The 15,575-nt window shown below is 40.7% G+C and overlaps 1 protein-coding gene across 1 annotated transcript in view; it reads right to left on the bottom strand.

Annotated features, from left to right (window-relative positions):
* duox (dual oxidase) overlaps window positions 1-15,575 on the bottom strand; it is a 51,832-nt gene that overhangs the window by 35,303 nt on the left and 954 nt on the right. Inside the window, exons 2-13 of the mRNA XM_067973543.1 lie at window positions 13,494-13,636; window positions 13,100-13,183; window positions 11,363-11,527; window positions 9,266-9,453; window positions 8,301-8,502; window positions 7,216-7,382; window positions 5,530-5,590; window positions 5,318-5,414; window positions 4,289-4,379; window positions 3,522-3,624; window positions 2,738-2,907; window positions 1,882-2,054 (exon numbers count right to left, since the gene is read on the bottom strand). Coding sequence (XP_067829644.1) covers window positions 1,882-2,054; window positions 2,738-2,907; window positions 3,522-3,624; window positions 4,289-4,379; window positions 5,318-5,414; window positions 5,530-5,590; window positions 7,216-7,382; window positions 8,301-8,502; window positions 9,266-9,453; window positions 11,363-11,527; window positions 13,100-13,183; window positions 13,494-13,563 — 1,571 coding nt within the window. The 5' untranslated portion in view covers window positions 13,564-13,636. The remainder of the gene's footprint in view (window positions 1-1,881; window positions 2,055-2,737; window positions 2,908-3,521; window positions 3,625-4,288; window positions 4,380-5,317; window positions 5,415-5,529; window positions 5,591-7,215; window positions 7,383-8,300; window positions 8,503-9,265; window positions 9,454-11,362; window positions 11,528-13,099; window positions 13,184-13,493; window positions 13,637-15,575) is intronic.

The following is a 15,575-nucleotide window of genomic DNA, read 5'->3' on the forward strand; positions in this document are numbered from 1 at the left end:
ACCCAAAAAGAACAAAAAAAAAGATTGCCGGTGAATTTACCGTAACCGTTTCTTTACAAACCTAGAACTATCCCACGGCAACACAGATTAAAATCTTTTCCGATTTGAAAGTAAACTTCAAAGTAGATTCAGGAAAGTGCACCAAGTGAGAAAGGGACGTGTGTTTATTCAGCACCTCACTCGGTGGGTGAAATGGGTCACGGGCGATATCAAATCACCAGCCCGTTTTATGCTGCGCCCGTTTTTCTTTCCGTTGACGGTTCAATAATCGGGCGCGGTGTAAAACGGGCTGGTGATTCATCCCCCACATCTCTCAGATACATCTCAAAATCCTTCACATAAAATGAAAGGCTTTCATGCGCAATTACTGATGTTGTGTAAAATAAAGAACTTGCACCTTTCACCACCTCAGGACGTCCCAAAGTGCTTTACAGCCAATGAAGCCCTTTTTGAGGTGTAGTCACTGTTGCAATGTATGAAACGCGGCAGCCAATTTGCGCACAGCAAGATCCCACAAACAGCAATGTGATAATGGCCGATAATCTGTTTTAGTTTTAACATTTCACTTTCACATCTTCCATTCCTGAGGAAAGGTCTTTGACCTGAAACGTTGACTCTGTTTCTTTCTCCACAGATGCTGCCTCACTTGCTGAGCTTCTCCGGTATTTTCTGCTTTTATTATTAATCTGTTTTAGTGTTGTTTCAATGATAAATGTTGGCCAGGACACCGGGAAGAACTCTCCTGCTCTTCTTCAAATAGATCAGTGGGATCTTTTACCTAAGAGGGCAGACAGGGACTCAGTTTAACGTCTCATCCGAAAGACGGCAGCTCCGACAGTGCAGCACTCCCTCAGTACTGCACGGGCACCCAGCTTTCAAGGTATGCAACATTAAGTGTCATATTTCATTGGGGTTATGACGATCTCAAGTCATGGTGTTGGAAAAAGTCTAAAGCAAAGCAGGAAGTACTTGTTAGCAGAAAAAATAATGACTTACCCATTGGGGGGGTCGAGTCAGAAACATTCATATCGTGACTCTCACTAATCTTCCATTGCAACTAACTATGGGAGAGATCATGGGGGGGTGAAATTGGACCTGGGCAGGGAGGCAAAACAGGGGGAATCACATTTTCCGCCAGTTATACGCCACGCCCAACGCTCAGTTCTACTGAAATCAGTGGAGCTGTGAATATCGAGTGGGGAAATCGATGCGATTCCACCCGTTATTTGTCTCCGCACTTGCACAATTTCACCTCCCCATATCTGACGACACTCGTTAAGACCGCAATAGAAGGCTGAATGGCAACACCAGATCTGCGATCTTTGGAGCCACAAGTTATGAATGAATGGATTGCAAACACCTGGGATGAGTTAACGGGACGACACAGCCCAAGAATTAACTGCGGTCTATTGGCTTCTCGCAGAAAGTTACGGTTACCAATCATTACCTTCATTTGTAAACTGGATCCTTTCCCGGTCCCCCTCTCTCGTCCCCCTCGAGCAGCCCTTACAATATCTGTCAAGTTGCCAAAAGGCATTTTAAAGTACTCAGGCTGGTCTTTAAAGTACTTTCAATGGTCACCATGCAAGGACGTCTATCTAAGTTTGACACTTTGTTTTTTCTTTCCTTCAAGAGTCTGCCTTAGAAACACGTCATGGTCTGCTCCGCAGCTTTTATCGCAGAAACCCAGGTCTCACTCTTAATTTTCAGAGACCAGCACACAAGAGAAACAAACTTTGGGCTTTCTAAACTTCAGGGATTATTTTTCCTGCATAAACTCTAAGCGATGTTGCATAGCAAAATTTCTGGCCATGTACTGTGTTTTACAGCTAGCACGTAAGATGCTCGCATTTAAAAGAAGGTTCTACTGGGAACTCATACCCATTCTGCTGATTTTCAAACCAGTATCTGTCTCCATCTCGTATCCGCTCGAACTGCTCAATCATGATTTTAGTAAAAAGCTCTCCTGGTCCACCATTGCTCTCCAGGAGGCCTCCAGGCCATAGCTCTAGTTTGGATATGTCTCCATATTGCTTAGTCAAATTACCAAAGAGCTGTGATAAAATGAAAAATGAAGTCCATTCAAATCGTCAGAAATCCAAGTATTTCAGTCATTTAAATAATAAACCTTTGCCAATGAAAGTGTTACAGAGCATAAATTCCATTTGCTTAATTATTGCCTAAACCATTCTAACCTGAGTGTTAATATGGGCCCTGTACACAACAACAACAACAACTTGCATTTATATAGCGTCTTTAATGTAGTAAAACGTCCCAAGGCGCTTCACAGCAGCGATTATCAAACAAAATTTGACACCGAGCCGCACAAGGAGATATTAGGACAGGTGAAAAGAGGTAGGTTTTAAGGAGTGTCTTAAAGGATTAGAGAGAGGTGGAGAGGTTTAAGGACGGAATTCCAAAGCTTAGGGCCTAGACAGCTGAAGGTACGGCCGCCAATGGAGGGGGCGAAGGAAACCGGGGATGTGCAAGAGGCCAGAATTGGAGGAGCGCAGAGTTCCCACAAATATCGACCGACCCTCAGAATATGAACTTGTTTTGGTGATTATATTAAAATAGCCTGGGGTTAGACTGTAACAAAGTTCTGAAGACTAATGTGTAGGAAGAACTTCTTTATTCGAAGAACAGCAATCACTTGGAGTAGATTTTTGGCAGGGGTGGAATCACACAGTTAAAAGTCTACAGTTAGTTTGAGAAAATTGAGGCGACAGTAACTGACCTGTTGTTCATTCGCAAGGTTGGGGTTAATTTCCTCCCACTGGCGAATCGGTGGAAGCTGAAAGGCTTGTCTTGCAGCATTAAATGTTGGAAGACCATTATCCCGGCCGTAATGGATGGTGAGAGCCATCAGGTCAGATCGAGAAAACTTCAAAGGCCCATACATGTAGTCTGAATACAGTAGCACAAATTGTCAATAAACCAGGTTAAATAAGTACTGCTGTTTCAGTAAATTACTTAACATTGTATCTTTTGAGTGTGTGTTTGTGCCTGGAAAGTTTGGGTGCAGTTACCTTGCACTTCGATGCAAAGTGGAGGTTCATTTGGATGGGGTTCAAAAGGATATAGGTCCCAATCTGACTCTGGAATGGGACATACTCCAGAAGGAGCAAGACTTGAGTTTGGCACCACATGCGGTGTAATTCCAGTGCAGTGTGAAGCCAAGTTTAGAAAGTGCTCAGGCCACTCCTGGGTACTTTATAGAACTTTTCAACATTTTGATATTAGAAGAAAGTCAGTGCTCTCACTTGCTCTCCCTCAACGTTACAAAATAGTCCCAGTGGGGAAAGGGGTGCACACAAGGACGGAGCTACTTCCTGGTGTGCACAGCCAGGTGCAATATTGCTCAGGCATTTGCAACTTTGCTTCCCACTCCAAAGCTACCAATCTCATGCCGCTAGTATAACTGCAGTCTTACTGTGCAGAGCACAGCACAAATGAACCAGCGTCTGACCACTTTGTAGAAACAGACCGCTTACGTCCCTTAATAAAATAACACAGAATACCTCTCAGATCTTCCACAATGATGTTGTCTTCTTTCTCAGCGATTTGAGATGCCATCCCAAAAATAAGCTCGTCAACATCAGCTGAGGTCTGAAGGTTCGGCTTCTGAAAAATCAATTATCTCTGCTGATAAACAACTGTCTGCTTGATTTACAACATAACAAAAAACAACTTCTGAAAATGTTCATGTCGTAAAGCAATACAGAATTAAAATTAGTATTATTTCATTCTTTTTAACAAACTGTTTCGCATTGGACTAGTTCATCGATGAATTATCCTGTTTAAACAAGTTGTCTCAAATTGTGCTAAACGGTTGGAGACAGTGTTTCTTAAATATTTAGGAGAGTGAGGACACTCTTCCATCTCTGAGTTTTGGCCTTGGCTCCAACTCAGAAGAACAAGTCACAGTTCACAGGTCTTTAGTCTTACATATTTATTGGGTTTCAATTTGAAGACATTGCACCAGAAAAGACCAAAGAATTCCCACCAATCCAAAAGCAGGGCAGCAAAAGACCATCAGGCCCATCAAGGCCACCCCAATGCGGATACGGTTCAACCACCTGCAGCACTGATCTACTTGCTAGCCACGCAATCTCATGGTGAAGTGGGAACTACAGCGATCAGCCGGGAGGGCGCTGAAATAATGGTTCATCGCTAGCTAAATTGGGAATCTCACATCAACAAAGAGAAATGGAATGGACAGAGAATCGCAACCTCCCTGCCCACCGCAGGAAATAATTTTAGGACAGCGGCCGCTTGAATTCTTTACCCGTCTGCTCCAGAAGTTGTTGCACATCCGAATCGCTGGAGACTCCGTGTGGTAAACGTTGGTGACATTTCGGAACGCGCAAGTCCTGTTTCTGGTTTGAGCCAAAAGAAAAAGAAAATTTAACTTCAGACGTCAGCAAAAACACCGACGTGTTCCATGCTGAAACCATGGGGCAATTTTAACCTAACCTGACCGGTGGTCAGATCAACCGCCCGTTTCACACCCAGACCAATTTTACATTCCATTGAACAGATAGATCTGTTGTTTTCTTGTGCTTCTTTTAACGTGTGTAAACTCTGCTTTGAAGAAGGACTTAATGACGATGGAACATATAAATTATTCGATCCCATTTGACTGCTTATGATAAATATAAAGCATAGCATCCTCCACAGATATTAAATAAGAGTGTAAGCATTTCTAAAGAAAGAAAGAACTTGCATTTATATATCGCCTTTCATGACCTCAGGACATCCCAAAGCGCTTTACAGCCAATGAAGTGTAGTCACTGTTGTAATGTAGGAAACACGGCAGCCAATTTGCACACAGCAAGCTCCCACAAACAGCAACGTAATAATGACCAGATAATTTGTTTTAGTGATGTTGGTTGAGGGATAAATATTGGCCAGGAAGAACTCCCTGAAATTCTTTGGATAATGCCATGAAATCTTTTACATCCATCTGAACAGATAGGTAGGCCCTCAGTTTAACACCTCATCCATAAGACAGGACCAGTCTAATGGTGTAGCACTCCCAAAGAACTGTACTGTCAGCCTAGATTACATGCTCACAGCTCTGAGAGAGGGACTTGAACCAACAACCTTCTAAGGTCAGAGGCAAGAGTGCTACCCACTGAGCCACGGTTGATATCTATCGGGAAAGGCAAAAGAACATTGTGCCAAATAAGTACATTGCATGTTGATAAATTTTCAGCTAACTTGGGCGTTTAAGAAACCGGAACTGATCAATACCTCATCAGAAGATAAAGAAAACAAATAATAGTTAACCAATAACATATAGATTCCTTGTTACCTCATGTAAACTCCTGGTGGTACCATGGTAGCACCAAATCTCATGGCAGCAGCCTGAAACTCAGGTGAGATTCCAGGATCAACAAACTTCTTGTACCCTGTAAAACCCAGGAGATAATTTACAGATCTGGTAAGAAAAACTAAAATAGCATGCAAGGTTTTCTTTTTTTTTAAAATTGCAATTGAGATGTTTTCTCTCTCTCTGTATCTTACCAGTATAGTTAGATAAGTTTCTTCCCAGGTATTTAGGTAACCACTCGTAAAGCACAATGTTCTGCAGAGACGAAGGTAATGATTAGTGGAGAGGTGAAGGCATGATTGATGCTGCGGAGGGAAGTGATTTAACACCAGCTATGAACAACAACAACAATGCTTTCAACATAGTAAAACGTCCCAAGGCGCTTCACAGGAGCGATTATCAAACAAAATTTGACACTGAGACACATAAGGAGATATTAGGACAGGTGACCAATAGCTTGGTCAAAGAGGTAGGTTTTAAGGAGCGTCTTCAAAGGATGAGAAGGGAGGTAGAGAGGAGGAGAGGTTTAGGGAGGGAATTCCAGAGCTTAGGGTCTGGGCAGCTGAAGGCATGGCCGCCAATGGTGGAGCGATTAAAATAGGGGTGTGCAAGAGGCAAGAACGAGAGGAGCCCAGAGATCTGGGAGGGTTGTAGGGCGGGAGGAGGTTTCAAAGGTATGGTGGGGAGGGGCCAAGGAGGGATTTGAAAACAAGGAGCAGGACAGGGAGCCAATGTAGGTAAGTGAGCACATAGGTGATGGGAAAATGGGAACATGTCATCTTTGATCCCTTAATAGATCAGTAGGTGAAGTGGTGCTGTGTCATACAGATGAGATCCGAGTTTTGATCCTTGGCCTGTGGTAAATTAGCTAGCGTGTCAGTGGAGTGTTATAGTTAGCCTCAGCACCCTGGGCTAGGGAGAGAGGAATAAATAATGGGGGATAGGGCACTGAGATTAAAGAGAGACAGTGCTGTCAGAGTGGTGGATGATTTTCACAGTCATCTATAAAATGATGCTACTCTGTTAGGTCAACATCAGAACAGCTCAGGCCTGTGTCAGATACACATTTGAAATACAGAGTAGAATCCCAATTGCATGTAATTGAGTTGTGTAGAACAGGGATAGCTAAACACTAAAGGAACAGAAACATTGGCAAGTCATCCCTACCACAAGGACTTGATATATTAGCTTTCCCCATCGGTGGGCTTTGGTATAATTAAATAAAATGGAGGCGTTGATGCAAAGACTGCTGGCTAGAGTAGATTTTGCCATAAAACCCATCCCAGAAGCCATCAGGGTGGTGTTTGAGGCACAGGCTATTCCAGGAACCCAACTTGTCAGCGAAACACCCCAACATTTCAACACTGCCCTTCTAATGCATGTGTCTACAGGCAATGGCTTCAATTATTTTGAGGTCTCCTGTTCTACAAGAGAATCCCCATTTTTCAAACCCAGAAGCAGAAAGTTGAACAAAGACCGCTTTTAAAATTGAAGCAATATTTGAGTGAGAAGCTTCAATACAGATTAATGAGTGCTTCGCAGCCATTCAGGTTACATCATCTGATCTAGCCGTTAGTTGTTATTAATGCAACTGCTTCCTTTAACCCTCACACCAGCTATATCACCAAAATTACTGACAGAGGAATTTGATCCTTACTGCAATACTGCGGGGCAAATCCAACACGCTGTAGAGTATATCAGTGTAAAGTTAATTCTTTTACTAAAGTGGGTTTATAATGACGGTTTAGTAACAGATTTTCCTTCTATGCACAAAGAGCAAAATATACCTCCACATCATTTAAGGTTATTTGTGCAAACAGACATGTGCTATAAAATTGCAATTACCTCTGTGTCGCACTGAGTACAGACTGGCAAATTACCTGGAATGCAGCAATCACCCACTTTCTGGCATGTTGGAATATGTCTTCATCTGACCATGAGGAGTTCTGAGCTGCACATTGAGAAGCCAAGTAATTGTGATAACGGAACCAGATGATGCTCTCTGCCATGATAAATGGGTTTTCATTGGCTGCTGTATTTCCAAAATCTGTAACAGAATTTTATCTTTGGTAAACAGCTGCTCCTTGCCGGAGGCTAATAGGAATGTGCTGCCTTGCAGAGAACGTGTACCAGAATGCAATCTTACCGCATCAATCACTCTCTGTAATACATTTGGTCAAATAAAGCCAACCAATTCCTTGTCCTCCCTCTCTTCCTCCCCGAAATACAAAATCTGTACATGTTTATTGAGCAGTTATGAGTCCAATTAGAGCATTGTGGGGCTGACTAACTTAGAGGTGCTACAGAAAATACAAAACAATTGATTATATTCCTAGGTTTTACAACCATAACCTGAATCTTAACTAAAGACTATGGATTTTGCTAAACTCAAAACTAGATAAAGATTGTTGACTATTTTTGGTCTTCATATATATCTAAGCTACTAAATGGCTATTAGCATTGCCCAAGGGACTCACAAGGGCTGTGGGCTCCATTGGGACAGGTATCTAACTAGATCTGTGGGTGCAGAAAATTGTACCTATTCTCCTCCTGCTCGTGATCTTCTAAGGCCATTAAACAACTGTGGGTAAGATGGCAAGTGAGTAAGCTGTTCCTGAGCCTCCACCAATGCTGCTATTAAGTTATATCTAGGGGATGGGCGTGACTGGAATGGGAACAACTCTCCTGCCAATTTTACCTATGGATTAAAGTACTTGGCCTCCAAGTTGTGCCATCCAACAATGGTGGGCTGAAGTCAAGAGCTCAGTGGAAAGCGAAATTGGACCCATGTCCTACTCCAAAATAATGTCGACTGATGCCTCAACTTGCTGTACCATTGAACCATCACATTTTCCAGTATTACTTAAGAAGAATTGTTTCTAAATCAAAATCTAATCAGTTTAGTTACATTGTGAAAAGTTACTCATTGTTAAATTGAAACAAGCTCAAAATGTTACATATTCACCGTAAAATCCTTGGCGCCCAGTCTGACCAGTGGATGGATCAGGATGATTCCACATAGGCAACTTTCCGGTACTTAGTTTTGGAAGCAGTGGGTCAGAATCAGAAGCAAGTCGGCCACCAGAGAAACTTCTCAACTCATCACACCAAGAATGAGAAGATCCATAAATGGAGCTTCCATCAATCCATGCAGTAACGTCATTGACCTGATGAAAATCAATGGAAATAAGTTAAAATGATTCAAAAAGGTCCTCAATAGAAAGAAAATGTTACAAGGTCCACCTCATCTGGTTCATCTCTTCACTCATCTGTCTTTCCCTGATATATCCTGTTCCCTTCCTTCTTTGTCTTCCTATCATGAACTATGTTTGCTAGTTCTTTTCTCCCTTTGCCTCTCCATTCTAGCCTCTATAAGTCTATAGTAGTGTTAATGGGCTAAGTGGACACTGATCGAGGTGCCAATGTTCCACTGACTTCTGATTAAGGTACTAAACTCTCTGTTCTTCTACCTCCACACAAAAATGAGTGTCACATAAATAAGCCAGGACTTTCATATCTAAAAACTGAAGCAAGCTTGACGTGTAGCGTGAAACAAAATAAACATTGGAATAATAAAGAATTAATGGAAATAAATAATTTGCAACAAGGCTTATATATCTAACCCTACTTCAAAAGAATGAAAGAAAGGATAAAAGGGAAAGAGAAGAAAGCCTTGCATTTCCATAGCACCTTTCACAGCTCTCAAAAATATCTCAAAGTGCTTTACATAGAATTATTTACTTTCGCGTGCAGTGACTGTTATTATGTGGGCAAATGTGCAGCAAGAAAGAAGCAATAATTTAATGCATTAGCACTTAGTGAACATATATTGTCAATGTCCTTGCTGTATGGAAAGTGTACATTAATATATAATTTGTACAATGTTCTAATTATGTTTCTTCCCCTCCCTCTCCACACATCCCCTATTACCTGTATCCTTGGGTTGTTAGGGCTCTGCCCTGAGTGACTGTCCCAACCATTTCGTTGATACAGTAGCCTCACATTTCCTGTTTCATTGGGGTCAAATACTGAGTCACCAGCAGGAATTGGAACATCAAGGAATTCAGGGGGACAAGCAGGGTGCCGTGTATCAAAAATCTCAAACATTACGTGGTATCCTGTAGAAGTTTGGAACGGGAGAAAGAAATGGTTACTTATCATATAATCTCTCATTTGAAAACAACTGTAAATTGGTAATGTTTGTTTAAGGGACTTATCTCCAAACTGAGTGCCAAATCTCAAGATTTCTTTATGTGCAATACAGCTTTGAGGAAGCTGAAACATTCACATTGATATTAATCCCCATTATATGGCCTGAATACTTTCACTCACTCACTAGCCTGAAACAGGTCATTTTCCAGCTCTATTAAGTTGAAAAACAAACAGCTTGCCAATTTGCAAGTGATATTAGTGTCCTAATAATCCCCCTGCTCCAATCGTTCCTTTCTTCTGCTTAGTTCCTATATCTGATCATTTGGCGCCTCTCCCTCACTGACTTAGCTCCTTGTCTATATCCAAGGTGCATATCATTCCATTTTAGGATTAATTTCCTCTGGTTAAAACTCAAGCAGTTTTTTTATGCCACAAAAAAGAGTTAGTTTATGTTAATTCAAGTAAGTTGCAAGTGGTGAAGAATTTTTAATGAAAACAAAATGCCAGTCCTGTCTAACACCGAGGGTACAGAAAAAAACCCACACTCAGTTAGGTTTATTAATTAATTAATTGTTAATGTATAAAATTACTGAGCCTACGAATTACCATCCCATATGATATAATGTATGAACACTAATCCTGCACACAGTAATTTCTCCCATTTTAACACAGGTTCTTGCCCATGTAATTGGTTAGCATCTAGCTAAAATAGAAATAGAATTGACATACAAACCCATTTGGCATTTGTGCGCTAATGTCACACAGCAATTGCTGGGCTCTGCATCGCTCACACATTGTTCATTAGTAATATTAAAATTTAACACACATTTCCAATAGGATCATTGTATGGAATTGTTACAGGAGTTACACACTCAGGGATTTCAACTTTGTACCAAAGCAAACTATGTGGTGTAATTAAGGGCTAAAGTCCATCGCTGTCCATTTATTCAAGTAGGGTTACAGCACATCTACTGCTTGAGCTTTACTGAGTTACTGCAGTGATGGCTATAGCCCAGTCTGAAGCCAAGCCTATAAGGGACCCGAACTGGAATCTTTTCAAACTTGATTTTTAATAGCTCTCCCATCCATTTTCTCCTCACGTTGGTGCTGGGGAGTGGAGCCAGGTATTGTCCCTGGTTAGAAGGCCGATATACAACATGTATAATTTAAGCAAACTATGAGAGCTAGAAAGGCAGATGAGATAGACAAGCAGATAAACTGAAAATTGACAAACATATTGTGGAAATTGACTAGTGAGATAGAAATGAGAGATAGGTAGACTAGACAGTAGGCAGACACATAGATGAACTACAGACATAGTCTAGACAGTCAGAAAATATAAAGAATAGATAGACAGACAGATATAGAGATAGACAGATAGTAAAAACAGATATGGAGATAAACTAGACAGATTATTGGTGCTGCTTTCTTAGATAGATAAATTTATCAATGCACTGTGCATAGTAGCATCCTAACTGTGTTCTTTTTGCTGTATATAGAAACCAGGGCATTCCTTCTCCCATATGCCTCATAAAAGAGCTCCTAAATATCCAAACATATACTTTCAAATCATCCAACAACTACCTTACTTACACTGTACATTTCTTTCATGCCACTACTTAGATAGAAAATGGGACAGACAGACCAGGGAAACAGTTAGAAGGAATGAATTCAGGATATAGGGAAAGATTTCCTCTGGTCACCATGTGTAGGAACATCATAAATGCGCTTGTGAAGATTTAGTCTCTTCAGTATTTGTAGCAAAACTGTAAGCACAAAGACACTTATGATGTTGACACATAACCAGGGAAATTCTCCTTCCTTTGTTCCTGAAATGATGGAGTTGTGTGTATTCTCACTGCCCAGAGCCCTTACCGAAGAATACACTCAGCACAGTGTTATTCTTGACAGACCGCAGTCCTGATGATCCATTTGATATTATATCACTGATGATTCGTGCGTTTGGTACGTCTGGCTCCTTCAAAGCCTGATAAACTCCATCAGCATATCTAGCAGGCAACAAACGCATAAAAGGAGCACCTGCAAATAAAACACATATCACAGAAAAGGCAATATATTATTTTGATTGACTAGTCTTGCACTGCATTAGGGTTAGGATTAGGGTTATAATAATTACAACTGTGCACAACCTGTTTCCCTACAATTAGTCAGATACATGTTTAAGTGAATATACCATTTGCAAACAAATTTATTCAGTTATCCAGGCTATTCAGTTAAATGGGGTCCACTGTATTATACAGAAGTGTGGAAATGTAGGAATTATTGAAATAATGTAAGTAATTCTGTTTTAAGATAAAGCCAATAGATGAGTTGGACTCTCAAGATTAAATTGCAGCCGTTTACCTCAGTGCTACTGGTCAGCACAGAGAAATCCCATCACAATTGGGACTTGTGAGCTACAGGGAGTGGGAGTTGAAAACACCACAGTGATTCAATCTCAGAAATGCAGCAGATTAGCAGTGTGGGGCCCAGAGGATGTGTTGGGCTGGAGTGAAACAGGTGCCAGTGAGAGGCACGACCATCATTTGATCTCAGTGTTACCATTTTCCCTTTATTTGCTGTTCATCTTCCTTCTCCACTCTGTCTCACTCCATCCTGAAATGCAATAGTTGGACTTCTCTTGTTTCTGTAAACGTGTTTACATTTGCCACTTGCTTAGTTTGCACTGCGAGTGAATGAGAACAGTTCCAACTTTACGTTGCTAAAACCAGCTCCCTTATTCCAATAGCAGATTCACTGATGATCAAAGGGAGCCAGTTTTATCAATGTGAACTAGTTTGAATTTGTGCTCCTTTGTCCTACTGTAACAATTTAATTTGAAGTAGTGTCCTGAGTTTTATCTTTCCTGCTCTGTGAACTATCTTATATATATCACTAAGGTTCCCTGTCAGTTACTTCTCCTCAAGGCACTTAATAACTAATGTAAGTCTCTAATTTTTAAGGGGTAATTTTAACCTAACTTGCCGGGCGGGACACCCATGGGATTGGGTGAAATACTGGTTTTACACCCCGCCCAATTTCCGTCAATTGAAGTCATTGGAGAGTAATATCAGACTAGAGCAATCCAGAGCAACATCTGGAGCCCAGTGCCCCGTTAAAACCAACCTCTGGAAACACACAGGCTGGATCTCAGGCTGGGCTCACCTCACCCACCTTCAATTTTAGTCATTGGAGAGTAATATTGGGCGGGTATAAAACCAGCGTTGCACCCGTCAGTTTCCCGACGGGCGGATTAGGATAAAATTGCCCCCATAGTCTCTATTCAAAATAACAGTAAATGGAATGGGAAAGAGGTTCTCAAATAATTGATGGAACTTCATGAAGCGAGCTTTTAGAATGCAACTTTTAATAAGACAATGTACATCGGGGGCATTTTATGGGAAGTCACTCCCACTCAGTAATGAGAGATGCAAACATATCCAGTTCAAGATCAAGTTCGACCTCTGCAGATTCCATAATGATTATCTCTGATATTAATGTCTAACCTAAATGTTAAGAAGTACCTTAAGCTGAAAACATGTAGCGCAATCGTTTATTTATTTTTTGCTGGTGAATTTAAAATAGGAAAATATTAAAGAGATCATTTCTTACCGGCTGACCCTCGGTTATGATATGCGAGGTTGTTGTACCAGCCATCGTATCTCTGCACCTCCCAGTTGATATTATTTTGAGCAGCTTGGGGAGAAAATGGGTATTCAATTAATCGAGGGAAAAGTTTTTAAATCAATAATTTGAATCAAGTACATGGCACATGAAAAGATTAAATGTTGACAAATAAAATGTACTCATGAGGCAAGAACTGGTTGATAAGGAAATCAACATTATCAAGAGAATAAAAAACATATTTCCCTTTCCCATCTGTTTTATAATTTATTAAAGAGTAACTGCCAATTGGATGACTTTACACTTTTTGAAAAAGTTGAATATATTTGCAATCGAATTAAGTCTAAGATCCCCGCCTTCGAAAATGGGAAGTGTTACTTACAGGTGAATGTTAGTTGGGAGAGGTGAACGCAGCCTGTGATCAGCAGTTTCCAGAGGTTGGTTTGTGCCATTTTTTTTTGTAGAAGTCCACTTTTGACGGGGCACTGGGCTCCAGGTGTTGCTCCGGATTGCTCAACTCCGATTCTAAAATCAGTGCAAACACGCTGTGATCCGAAAGTAACCCGCTGAGGAAACACTTTACAGCCAGTTTAAAAAGGCAACGCCAGAAACCTGGGAATCTCCTTGTCACCACATGGCTATTGATAAAAGTATCTTTCTACCGAGAACTTGAAACTGAGAATTCTCAATGGGAACTACTTTAAAGTCCGTTTCAAATTGGAAATGGACGAGATTCAGCTCTCGTGAGCTGCAGTAACATTTTCCTCACGACATCCTAACAAGTATATAAGAAATCATGATCGCAAATAAAAAGACGCCACGGTCCTTGAATGGAAAAAAATTGGAAGCAAATTAACTGTCGCTACGAAATTAAACTTTGGGTTGAAATTAAGTCAAAGGCATAGTTTCTTAATTTAAAAAAAATCCCACATGGATGAAAACTGGATTTTGAAAGTTGAAAGTTTAGGAACAACGAAAAAGTTGATTATTTTATTAATTTTTTATGGACAAAGAGGCTAGAAATTACTAATTGTAGGAAGCAACATTGGTGTGATTTCCCTATTTTACAAAAGCGCTACTTGGTCGGTGTTACGATGCATTCACACGACAAATGCAGGGTCCCTGCCAAGTGCTGTCCTTTTACAGGGACGCTGCAAGTGTAAATGCACTGAATCTGGAGTCAGGGAGCCTAACACTGGGACCAGGAGCAGTGAGACACGGTGGAGTCTGAGTCTCACTCCGCTTCCAACGCAACCCTTTCGGTCCCACGCTACACTATCATTGTAAATGCACAGTTAGATGTTTTAACACCTCCATTAAACTATCATACCGGTCTCCTATTATCACTAACAGTCATTTCTAGGATTACATGCGTGTAAAAACTATAAGTAACAGGATCTTTTAGACATGAGACCCTTCCGGACTTAATTTTAAAGAATTTTGTTTGTGAATGCATAATTAGGTTTGATGTGACTGAATAAATTTCATATTTATTACATCGGATCCCGGATTTTAGGGTGTTTTTACGGTCACATTCTCTTATTCTATGAAAACCAGTGGTCCTGCTTATAAATATTTCCGTTATTAATTCACTCGTTTGTTTAAACAGCTATTAATGGGCTGATTCCATATATTTCATCGGCCGTTGCGGTTTTTTTACCACAGCAAATCTGGTGAGTTTCTAACATAAATGTTTCTTTTGATCAAATCGTGACTTTTTTTTTTGCATGTTACAATATATGATTCGGCGGGACCTGCAACAGAATTTAGATTCTAGAAAAATCGAATAATTCACTGAGCGCAAAACATAAAATAAAAACGTACGAATCCACAAAATCGCAGATGGGGAAAAATACATTCCAGTGTAGAGAGGGTGGGTGCGGCCTTTTTAAGATGGAACAAGAAACCGGTTGTTAACCTGAGTTAACGCGGACAAGCTACTTGAAGTTTTCTATTGAGACTTTGCAAACCGTAGGGGGGAACTCGGCTCAGGGAACGGGCTGATTCTAGACGTATCTTTTAAAAGATTAACAGCCAGTTTAAGAAGTAGGAAAGGACAGAAAAAGTTCATTTTCTTATTGAAGATGTTTAGCGCAACTGGTTTAAATTCGATGGACTTACAGTAACTTCAATCTGTGGCTCTTGATTTGAACCGTAATATTAAAACTTCCAATTCTCCAACTTTTCCTTTTTAATCTTTAACACACATTTTCAAAAAGTACAGTTCGCGCCACGTCATTGGAAATTCCACTTTATATATATTTTAAATGAAAAATTATGGGCTTTGGCGAATAATCTATTTATTGCCCCAAGCAATATCTACCACCCTGCCCTGGTTTCCAGTTACTTGATGTAAGGAATCGTGCCCAGGGTCACAGCATATACAATGAACATGCTGTATTGTACTTAACTGGCCCCTAGCCGTTTCAGACACTGCAATCTGGGTGTGAGATCTAAGCCGGCC

This window comes from Heptranchias perlo, chromosome 38 (assembly GCF_035084215.1).
Source record: "Heptranchias perlo isolate sHepPer1 chromosome 38, sHepPer1.hap1, whole genome shotgun sequence".
Classification (NCBI taxonomy): domain Eukaryota; kingdom Metazoa; phylum Chordata; class Chondrichthyes; order Hexanchiformes; family Hexanchidae; genus Heptranchias; species Heptranchias perlo.